Source organism: Theobroma cacao, chromosome 6 (genome assembly GCF_000208745.1).
Source record: "Theobroma cacao cultivar B97-61/B2 chromosome 6, Criollo_cocoa_genome_V2, whole genome shotgun sequence".
NCBI lineage: Eukaryota > Viridiplantae > Streptophyta > Magnoliopsida > Malvales > Malvaceae > Theobroma > Theobroma cacao.
Genome location: NC_030855.1, coordinates 21,461,004 through 21,472,646, shown reverse-complemented (window position 1 = coordinate 21,472,646; position 11,643 = coordinate 21,461,004). Strand labels below are relative to the sequence as shown.

At 34.2% G+C, this 11,643-nt stretch overlaps 3 protein-coding genes across 3 annotated transcripts; 1 reads left to right on the top strand and 2 right to left on the bottom strand.

The window, feature by feature from the left end:
• Nucleotides 476–2,738, bottom strand: LOC18596420 (cytochrome c6, chloroplastic). Its single transcript, XM_007024867.2, has 6 exons — nucleotides 2,610–2,738; nucleotides 2,362–2,488; nucleotides 1,547–1,641; nucleotides 1,425–1,456; nucleotides 934–997; nucleotides 476–840 (listed from the first exon to the last, which is right to left on the bottom strand). The coding sequence occupies exons 1-6, from the start codon at nucleotides 2,667–2,669 to the stop codon at nucleotides 700–702; spliced, it is 519 nt and encodes a 172-aa protein (XP_007024929.2). The 5' UTR covers nucleotides 2,670–2,738; the 3' UTR covers nucleotides 476–699.
• Nucleotides 5,042–9,581, top strand: LOC18596419 (lecithin-cholesterol acyltransferase-like 4). The gene is made up of 11 exons (XM_018123338.1): nucleotides 5,042–5,538; nucleotides 5,813–5,904; nucleotides 6,151–6,269; nucleotides 6,396–6,531; nucleotides 6,698–6,749; nucleotides 6,846–6,946; nucleotides 7,575–7,757; nucleotides 7,993–8,150; nucleotides 8,274–8,328; nucleotides 8,512–8,565; nucleotides 8,998–9,581. The coding sequence occupies exons 1-11, from the start codon at nucleotides 5,298–5,300 to the stop codon at nucleotides 9,415–9,417; spliced, it is 1,611 nt and encodes a 536-aa protein (XP_017978827.1). The 5' UTR covers nucleotides 5,042–5,297; the 3' UTR covers nucleotides 9,418–9,581.
• On the bottom strand, nucleotides 10,240–11,585 carry LOC108662599 (cysteine-rich and transmembrane domain-containing protein A-like). Its single transcript, XM_018123341.1, has 3 exons — nucleotides 11,028–11,585; nucleotides 10,665–10,866; nucleotides 10,240–10,517 (listed from the first exon to the last, which is right to left on the bottom strand). Exons 1-3 carry the CDS (start codon nucleotides 11,056–11,058, stop codon nucleotides 10,472–10,474), a joined length of 279 nt encoding a protein of 92 aa, XP_017978830.1. The 5' UTR covers nucleotides 11,059–11,585; the 3' UTR covers nucleotides 10,240–10,471.

Here is an 11,643-nt window from a genome sequence, read left to right as displayed (position 1 = left end):
TAAAGAGCCATTAGATTCATCTTTTGCAAGAGTTAGATTAGTTTAATCAATTAAATAACCTATGGTTGACTAAATAGATGGAGAATAAAATTAAGCATCGATCCAGCTTTTCTTTTTAGAATACACCCCATTGGTGCATTACAGATGGTAATTACTGACGTTAATTAATTTATTGCAACCTTTTTGCATCATTCATTAATCAAGGACTCAAATGTACATACATAAGAGAAAACCTTCAAGCTGTAATAGATCTGAGTAATAATATAAGAATAATTGAAAGTTTGGTGGAAGACATTACTTTGCAAAGACAGTCCAACCAATACATTAATTAGGGTAGCTTGCTATTGGTGCCATTCATATTCGATTATTGATTTGAGAAGGCTTGGCTAAGCCTTGTCAAAAACTTAGGACGGTCCAATCACCTTTATCAAAACTAAGCCCAATAAAACACTTCAAACCAAGTGGCCAAGGCTGATTCCAGATCAATTATTGTTATTATTATTATTATTACATCAATGATTCTCATGAACAACTGTAATTGTGAATCAATTTATTCGTGTAACTTAAATAACAACCCAGAGAAACGTTCTTCCTAGCATTCTAGATCTCTCTCTCTCTCTCTCTCTCTCTCTCTATATTTAGAGCTGCTACTAACTAAATCTCTGGAGCAACAACCTTAATTGTGTTTCTAAACAAGAATCAATCGTCATTACTTGCTATATTTGGCCACCCTTGATCAGCCTGTAACTTCACAAACTCCGCTAGGAGCTTGATTTCATCTTCCTTCAAACGTGGTCCAAATGTGCATTGTCCCCTCGGTGTGCAGCTCTCACCAAAGCCCTTCAACCAAGCCAAATAATAATCATAAGAAAGATAAAAGCAGCTGTTGTAAGCAAAAATGTCAAATTATATATATATATATGGCATTCTTACAGGCATTCTTCCCTTGCCAAAGTATGTAACACGGTATATCTCTTCTTCGGTGTCAACTCCGTTCCTGTAGTGTAATTATTCAATCAATCAGAGACATAGCCTAAAACTAATTTTTGGAATATTTATTCATCTTAGAGTTAAGGGGAAGAGGCATATCAGCCAGCACAATTATTAACTCAATTTTGGCATATATAAAATGGATGCAAGACTTTGGAGACAGTTAGTTCAACCATATAGTATTTTTTGGTGTAACCATATATCTGGAAAACAGAGAAAACCACAAAGAAATTGAAGTTCTTTGCAATTTGGTTAAATTGGTTTCTTATTCAAGGACATTGAGTAAATACCATTTCTTTTTCCAAGTTCCAGGTTCTTTTTGGTTCATTTATACCATAAGTGCTTTGAAGGGTATCTAATTCAAGAGTTTATAGTTGTCTGCATTCCTATCCATGTATTTTGCTGCTGATGAACAAAGACAGCAGCCTCATTACCTCTGTAGGTCCTTTGTAAAGAGTGTTGCACCCTAAAATGAAGATGGGACAGTGGATTAGAGAGGAAATCGTAGAGGAAACTTTAATCATCATTAGTACTTGGTGAATAAAAAGAGTCTCACTGGCTGAATTATGTTTCCACCTCCATCATGACATCCAATACAAGCTTGACGAAACAATGTGGCTCCTCTCTGTATATCAACGGTTTGTGCAAGAGCTGCACCAAGAAGAAAAGCTAAGAACGATATGTAGTAAACATTAATTGATTCTGGATTGTCATGATCATATGTTCAGACTTTTTCACTTGGTATGACTAGACAATCACAACAAAGGGTCCATTGGACCATTCAAAAGAAAATCTTTTTTAAGCGAAAATGCTCCTCAATAATCAAAATCATGATAGATTAAGCAATGAAAATTCTATTGTAATAATCATCATCATTAAAATTTGGCATTCTTTTGCAAAACTTAAGAGAGTGGTACCCATTGTGACAATAAGATGATGATCAATTTATAATGCATCCTAAGAATTATTGAGATAGTTGTTGCTAAGTTGGTCCTTTAAAATGCTAGCATTTATATACGCAAAGGGAAAATGAACAAAAAGGAGAAAAAAGATTGATAAAGGGAAAACAAATCATGATTAACTGATCATGTAATACAACACTAGACACAGCAGATGCTTTTTTAAGAAACATGCTCATCCTAATTTAGTACTAGCAGATGCAAATTATGTTGTGAGAAGATAACCGCAAATTATTTCTTAACAAATGGAAAGAATCAAAGAACAGCAAAATTCTGCAACTGAAACGGTAATGGCATTAATTGTAGATGATGGCAATGTGGCATATAGAATGACATGCAGGGGCATTTAAGTACAATAAAAGCAATGTGGATAATGAACAGCCATCAAGTGTACGGTATTGGTTAAGGTTACCCGGGGTGCTGCAGATGGGAGATAAGGCAACGAATGCAGCAATTAAAGGCGGAGCCAAGTTCTTGAACAGTTTCACTCGTCCCACTTGTTTCAGCTTCAAGGGAGGACCACCTTGGTTTGCATTTCCCTTTGAACACCCTCATTTTGTATCACTGCCTTTGATCAGTTCTCAAGAACTTACATATACAAAATGGGGAGAGAGAGAGAGAGAGAGAGAGAGAGAGAGAGAGAGAGAGGGATAAAAATACCTTTACTAGAAAACAACGACCTGTATTGCTGCAACCAGACACTGCAGAAACAATCTCCATTTCCCTCTATCTCTCTGTTTAGTAGTTTGTGAAAGTGGGACGTGGGAGCCAAAATGGAGCTGCCCAAGAAACTATCACTTCAAATGAACCTCACTGCCAGAGTCCAGACCAAGTTTTCTGGCCCAACCATTATGCTTTGAAGGTTTCTACATTGGGCTGTATTAAGATTACAAAAACATTAAAAGCCCACCTTCTTTTGTTCTTTTCAAATGGGCTAAACAACCAAAACAAAAAAGAAATAGTATAATATTTTTAAAATTTTAAATAAATTTTTTATTTTTATTATTTTTAATTAATTTTTTATATTTTTATTTTAAATCATATAAATTTTTATAATTAAAATTTCACTAAATATTATAATTAAGATATCATTAATCATTTTATATTACGTGACGTTATGCTGACATCATAATAAAATGATATTATAATTATATGATATCTTTTACTATTTTACTTCAACTTACGTAAATATAAAACGACAAATCATACTTTAACTAATAGTAATTAGATTATATTTAATTATAAAAAATTATTTAATTTAAAATAAATATATATTTAATTAAATAAAATAAAATAAAAATTATTAAAATTAGTTTTCAAAACATTATCTAGAAAACCATAATTTTCTCTTATCTTTTAGTATGAGATTTAGTTTGTGGAGGTGGATGGATGGTCCACCACGTCAATTATTGATCAAGCCCAATGAAATACGCCACATGCCCCACCCTTTGTCAGAGTTTCTTATCGGTAGAAAATTTAGCCCCACTTTCATATTAAAGTAGTAGTGATTAAATAAACAAATTATTTTTTTGAAAAAAAAAATGGAGGTGCACACCTCGTGAGAGGAAACTCTCACCTAATTATCCTATTCTTTAGTTTAATCTTTCCATAAATAGCTATAAAAGCAAAGAAAAAAATTCATAATTGAATTTTTATTTCTAATAAAGATGAAGGAAGGGCTTATATTTTGTTTCTTGGACGTTTTTTAATTATTTGGCGGAAAATGTCTTGTTGCTTTTGTCTTGTTTTCGGATGTGGACATATCAGACGAGCCTGACCAATCATATGTAATCGTATTTTGTACGTCGCCGGTACATGTCCAGAAATACAGTTCCTTCCTGCATTAGCCACTAGGGGACGGGGTGGGGGGACAATCATATGCGTTCCGTACCACAGGCGCTAAATTACATTAACACGGCTGTCGGTCCCTTGGATGCCAATCTATTGGTCTATTGGTCATTCTTGCGATTCATGCAGAAGTCATCAATTTTAATAAATACTATTAAACACTCTTTTTATTTCAAATTAAATTTTGATATAATATAATATTAAAGAAAGATTTTAATTTTAGTAGATTTAACAATTTTTAAAATTTTTTATAATGTTAACAAATTATGATTTTTAGTTTATAAATATAATTTTAGAACATACTAATAAAATAAATATGTACTCATCCCTGATCATGACAAAAATTAAAAATTAAAATACACCAACATCATTAAGTTTTAATTATAACTATGATAAAAAATAAAAATAAATAATATACTTAAATACAGATCTATTAGTTTTTAAAATAAACACTCTATTTTAAAAAAATATCTTCCACTAGATAATAAGCCTAACTGTTTGTCAATTGTTACAATTGTTTATAATGTGATATTATTGAAATAATAACTTTATCTTTTATTAAATTTAAAAATTATTAAATTATAATATTTAAAAAATTTAACTTACTTTCGACCGTCCACCACCCCATGGGCGAATTTGGTCAGAAAGTACCAAATCCGACTAGATCTAGCTCTCCATGGGAGCATCGTTTGCATGCTCTACAGGGAGCATTGGGAACACAGATCCAATGCTCCCTGAGGAGCATCAATCGGTGGTCTTAAGAGCACCTACTACTCCCTTGGAAATTCAATTGAATCTGAGTTAGATTTTACAACAAGTTAGTCGGTTGGGATAGAAAATATCGTCAATTGATACTAAAAAAAAAAAGAGTAAAAAAAATTAATTTTTTAAATATTTTACGTTTAAATATTAACTTCATTTATGTCTATTTTATAAATTAATAAACTCACATATAATTATAATTAAAAATTAAATATGTTAATGCATTTTATCGAAAAAAATGATGCAAGCAATTTCCGAGTCCTTCTCCACTGGATTGCACTTATCCGATGTAATCCCATGGAAACCAATAAGTTTGACTAAAAAAAAAAACTAGGAGTATAATAAGAAAATTGGACTGATGGACTACGATAACAATGGTGAGCAGGAGCGTATATTATTTCCGTTACTCATGTGGAAAGAAATCGTATATTTTGACCACTACTTAAACTAAATTAATAATTTGTTCTTTTGATAATAATGACTACATCTTGTTAAGTTGTTCTTCTTTTCTTCCTTGTTTAGGCCTGTAAGTAAATCGGTTGCTTGTCTACCCTCTCTCGCCCTCAACTCCACGTAACAGAGTCTCCCCAAAAAACCCAAACCCCAAAACTTAAAAAAAAAAAGAAAAACAAAATCTCCCATCTTAATTTCACACTCAAAAAAGTGTAAAAAGGACAAAAAAAATTTTCATCAATTTCTTTATTTTTTTTAATTGGGGAAAATAAGTTTTGATTAGGAATGGCGATGTTATTGGAAGACATAGTACAATCGGTGGAGATGTGGTTGAAGCTGATGAGGAAACCTCAACCCTACGTTGACCCGGACCTCGACCCGGTTTTATTAGTTCCGGGAATTGCCGGGTCAATTTTGAATGCCGTGGATGGTCAGAATGGGAAAGAAGAGCGGGTTTGGGTTCGGATTCTCGGTGCCGATTATAAGCTTCGGACCAAGCTGTGGTCTCGCTTTGATCCTTCTACTGGTAATTCTTTCCTCTTTTTTTTTTAAATTTTTTTGCCTAAATGAAATTTAGTGGAATTTTTGAAACCGTCTTTTCTTTAGAGTATTTTGGAGAATTTAATAAGCTTGAGAATCTTTTATTCATTAATCATTGAAATCAGCTAATGCGTGTAGGGAACTGCGAGCTAATATTTGGTGAAATTTATTGAAAGAATTGTCTCAATTGAATTAGGTGTAACAAGTTAAGAATTATGTGGATTATTGATGTTATCATTGGGTCATTGATTATGAAACAGGTAGAACTGTGTCCTTAGATCCAAGCACAAGTATTACAGTTCCTGAAGAAAGATATGGACTTTATGCCATCGATGTCTTGGACCCTGACATGGTATATTTTGTATTTCATATTTATCTTTTAATGCATGATCAAGGAGCTCTTTTTGGATATTACCTTAAAATACTGAAAATTGCTGCATTAATGAGAAGTTAAGCTCCATTTTGCAAGTAAAAATTTAAAATTTGGACTTATGGACACTGAAATGCCAAGAGAGCCCATATCCAAGTCTTTCCTTGAGTTTGGAAGGTAGGAATATGAACTAATTATGGGTTTCAATGAACTTTTCGTTTCATGCAGATCATTGGACGTGAGTGTGTTTATTATTTCCATGATATGATTGTCGAAATGATCAAGTGGGGTTTTCAAGAAGGGAAAACCCTTTTTGGCTTTGGTTATGATTTTCGGCAAAGTAACAGGTATAATCATATCTTTATCAATTAATTTGGTAATTATTTCTCGTTGTAGGGTAGGGTTGTGGCCTGAATTTGTCCTTGTAAGTTACATATTTACTTTCAGTGTGTTGATTCTTGTTTTTCTTTAAGGTTGCAAGAAACATTAGATCGTTTGGCAGCAAAATTGGAGTCAGTGTACAAAGCTTCTGGAGGGAAAAAGATAAACATCATAAGTCATTCTATGGGGGGCCTTCTGATAAAATGTTTCATGGCCCTTCACAGCGATGTAAGGAATCCACTCTAATCTTCTTCTATCCCCTTCTTTTTCTGTTTATCTTGCTCTGTCTTTCCTTGTTTCCATATCAAATTGTAGGTTAGTAATATACCTCTTTGTGATACAGTGTGGCTTGTTGGAAAGAGAATTGATAAACTGTCTACTTTTCCTTGTACAGATTTTTGAGAAATATGTGAAGAATTGGATTGCAATAGCTGCACCTTTCCGCGGTAAGTGGTCTTTCTAACTAATAGGATCTAGTAGTTTGCCGGATATAATTTTGATTCAAGTTGCTTATTGACATGTGATTTAAATGTTTTAAACAGGTGCACCTGGATATATTGCTTCTACCTTTCTAAATGGAATGTCATTTGTTGATGGGTGGGAACAGAACTTTTTCATTTCAAAGTGGAGCATGCATCAATTGGTATGTTACTATGTTCTACTTACTTTTGTCATTCTCAGCATTTTAACTTGGATGCCTGTGAGGGCATTAACTCTATATTGGTATATCCGTTATTTATGAATGTTTCTAAAAAGTTTATTTCTGATTAGATTTTTTTTTGGTTTAGAGTCTGTTAGAATGTCTCACTCTCACCTACTTCTGCTATTTCAATTCCCTTCTCTGTATTTTATGCACTTACTTATTTTTGTTTAGACTCAAGTGGCAGAAATCTGCTGCTAGCAGTAACTTGGGGGCTTATGACTTAAGCTTCTAGACATGAATGTAATGAGTGATTACTTTGAGGCCAAAACTTTAAAGTGGTTGGCCTCAAGAATAATGAAGGTACTTCTTTTCCAGTTCATCATACATGAGTAACCTTTAATGAAGTTTAATGTGTAATTGAGTGTTGTAAGTCAATTGATGCCAACTCATCCTACTCCACACTGCGTTATTTGGATGGAAGATTATGCTTGTTTTATCGTGCACAGAGTCAGTATGTGCAACATGCTAGCATGTTGAAATGTTCATGTAGCTTTTGCTTTGCTATGTTTTTCTTCATTGTTATTTTTGAGGTGGTTCATATTATTTATTTATGTGCTGCATCATTCAGCTGATTGAGTGCCCATCGATATATGAGTTAATGGCTTGTCCACATTTCCACTGGCAACATATTCCACTTCTTGAGATCTGGAGGGAGAAACAAGATCCTGATGGTTACCCTCGGATTATTCTAGAGTCCTATCACCCAGGAGAAAGCATTGATATTTTTAAGGAAGCTCTTTCAGGCAATTCGGTAAGCTATGAATATTGCTTGTGCAAGGGTAAAGAAAGTTAATCTTGGGTTGAGTCAATTGCCAAAAATAAATAAATAGAAAAGGGAAAGCGACTGGAATAAGTACCTTAAGATATAATAAGGAGTTTATCTTCCATTAATGGTTTAAAGAAATCCTGTGAGTAGTTTTGTAAATGGTTTAAGATATTTGTTATATGGTTCATCTGGAGTAAAATTGCTTGATTTTATTTTTTAGGTTGATTATGATGGGGAGATTGTTCCATTACCTTTCAATTTGGAGATCTTGAAATGGGCTAAAGAGACACAGAAGGTGTTGTCTCATGCTAAGGTTCCTTCTGGAGTTAAATTCTACAATATATATGGGATCAATCTTGAGACACCACACAGCGTTTGGTAATGCTTCATGATTTTTTTCTTTCAATTAATATTGTGTTACAAATTTTATAATACAAGTATATGTTTCGTGGTATTTTGTATACATTTTTTTATTTTTTATTATCTTTGACAATTTTGCAGCTATGGAAGTGAGGAGACACCTGTCACAGACCTACAAGAATTACCCTTTTTTCAGGTAGTTATTTTCTTGTTGAACGCTGTTCCATAGATATGCTGTAGTTCTAGAGGCCACTTTGTGGAACTTCACATTTTCTAGTTTTTTTTTTTTTTGACTTATATTAGTATGGAAAATTTTTTTGGTTGGATCTTTGGTATTCAAGGATTTGGTTATTGATGATGACTTTCTTGTGCATATCAGCCCACATATGTATGTGTTGATGGTGATGGAACAGTTCCAGCAGAATCAGCTAAGGTTAGCTGACTCCCCTTTTTATATCTTTCTATGATTTTATTATTTACTGGATTAATTGATTTAACGATAATGCTTTTAAATCCCATTAACAAATGTACTTTGCATATATCATTGAGAATGAATTTTATAGGATTGTTGTGATTTATATAAAAAGTAAATCCATGTACTGAATGTGGCTATGCGAGTCAACTAGAATTTTATGGTGACGACAAGCTTTGGATTTCAAATAACCTCATCCTTTGAAAAGGAAGTTCATTATTTAATATATCAGAATGACTGTTTTTGATTGACAAATATGAATTCTGAAGTAGATGACAAGCCATGATTCTCCAATTATTCTTTCTGAAATGTAATTTAGATTTTATATTGTGCCAATGGTATAAAAATGAAGTAGCGGTATGTCTAACTTGTTTTCATTCTCGTTACTTTCAGGCAGATGGACTCCATGCAGAAGCAAGGGTTGGAGTCCCTGGTGAGCATCGGGGAATTCTTTGCGAACCTCATGTATTTCGAATTCTCAAGCACTGGTTGAAGGCAGGTGCCCCAGACCCTTTCTACAACCCAATAAATGATTATGTGATTTTACCAACAGCATTTGAAATGGAAAGTCACCAAGAGAAAGGCTTACAAGTTACATCACTCAAAGAGGAATGGGAAATTGTTTCTGAAGAACAAGACAATCTTGACGATGTGGCTAGTAGGAATCCATTTGTTAGCTCGATATCTGTTTCACAAGGGGGAAATCAGCAATCTGCAAGGTCTGAGGCTCATGCAACTGTTATTGTTCATCCGCAGAATGAGGGTAAGCAACACATTGAACTAAATGCCATAAGTGTGTCCATTGATGCTTAGAATTGAATTATTGAACTCAATGAAAGAGGCAAGTAAAGCCCTGTTCTGTGTATCTTGTATATTAGGAGCTAAAGACTTCGAACTTGAACCATGGTATAAATGCACTTGTACATAGCTATGGTAAATAATAACGTAATAAACAGTGATAAATTGTTCAACTTTTGTATGGTGGTATCAGAGCAACGGTGTTAGAAATAGTTTGCAATGCCAAAGTGGAGCCCTGTATGTCTGCATTGAAGGGCAAGAATGTGGAAAGCTGTGGGTTTTGGAGCAACTTAAATTAAGTATGTTGGAATTTGCTTCGATCATTTATGTGACAGAAATAAAGTTTGGTTAGTCTGCCTTGCAGATTTTCATTCCAAATTAGTAGTTGGTTTAATCAATCAATCCACCAGACTTGAAAGTTGAAACCGATTTAACCAACAGCAAGAAATGTTCATTCAGCATCTTGAAATCTCACTTAATCAGAATTCAGTAACAGCTACTTCCTGTCCCAACTTTCAAAGAAAAGCTGAATATTTGTATGGAGTCTGATGGATACCAAATATATCCATTAACGTATGGATCCATCAGAAAACATTTAATTGTATGATCAGATTGAGGGATATCTCAGCAACCAGCTAAAACCATGTCAAATTCTTTTTACATATCCGCTGTATATCACAATCAAGGTCATTATTACACTACCAGTGGTTGGGTTATCGATAAAGAAAATTCATCCATAAAATTGTTGTTTACTCCTTAATAATTTTCCTCAATGCAAATATTAATTAAGACTTTATAATTTTTTTTTCTTCAATTTTAATGTTATGGTAATAGACATGGACAAACACAGGTAGTCTCATTGCCTTAAACGTCTTATTCTAATTCACATGGAAATTTCAAATAACCAGATGGTATTATTGTGCGGTGAGAGCACGGAGTACATAAAATGCCAATAGGTCCCTAATTCTACCTATTTCCTTCTGCTTGAGCTGATACCAAATTCTATATATAGAAAGGAAAATCAAGAGGAAGAGAAAGGCAAGGGCAGACAGAGAGAGAGAGAGAGTCCTCAAAAGCACCAATCTAGGAGGCAGCAGCAACACAAGGCAGCACAACTGTTATCACAAACAAGAACTTTCATCAATCAAACTCATCAAACCAAGATATTAACCAGACTTTCCAATTCCCCGCCTTTTTAATTGCTTTTCATCTATCCTACTTAGCATACATAACATAAGAAGGAGAGTAAACAAAATGCTTACCATCCTTTCCAGAACCCGTCACCCCTCTGCCTAGTTTCTGGTGGGTGTTGCTGTACTTCTACTCCATTTTTCATGGGGTAAGCAACTGGCGGTGGAGCAACATATGGACCTTGGACTGGAGGGGCATAGGATTGAGGCGGAGGAGGATACACTTGCCCTGGCGCCACTGGAGGATATGAAGTAGGAGGTGGAGGATATACCACTGCAAGATCCACAGGAGTCCGTCAATTTACTAAAAAACTTGCCTCAGTTCATATAGCATGCCAGTTTCAGGGCTTGTCAATGGACAAAAAAACGATCAGTTCTAGACCAAAGTTACCACCCAAACATAGAAAGAGTTGTACTTTTCGCTAGCATATTTACCTGGAGCTTGTTGGTGATTGTAGTAACTCATGATCACACAAATTATACGAGATGTTACCAAAATGCAATCCTGAAATTATGACTCTAGTACCCAACAGGAATGGAAGTCAGGTTGGCTTTTGAATGCTGCTTAAAGATATGGGGAGAGAAACACAGATTTCATAAACGGCGGCTGCTGAATTCTTGCTTATCAGCCTGTTGGGTTACGACATGTGGCATATATTGGGCGCAGTCATAGAAAAAGAAAAGTTTTAGATTGACTTCCAGAAAGGCTACCTGGTCCTAGATGAAATCTACAAAGGAAGCCCTTTTTTCCTTTGTAGATCAATATGCACGCTGAATCATAGAGAAAAACAGTTGAGTGTAAGACTGTCTACCCTCTTTAGAAATATTCAACAAGAAAATGAAGCAATGACTTCCCATAAAAATTCTAGATATTGAAAGGATCAAAATAATATTTGTTGTAGATATATTGTTCTTGTTAGTACCTTGAAAGAGCTTTCTCAGTAGCTCTTTCAACAGATTCCTGTATTTAATTTGTTCATTTTTGCCTCATTATTTGACTTGCTATCAAATTATTATTATGTCCTATAGCGATCATTGCCAATGTTTTCAA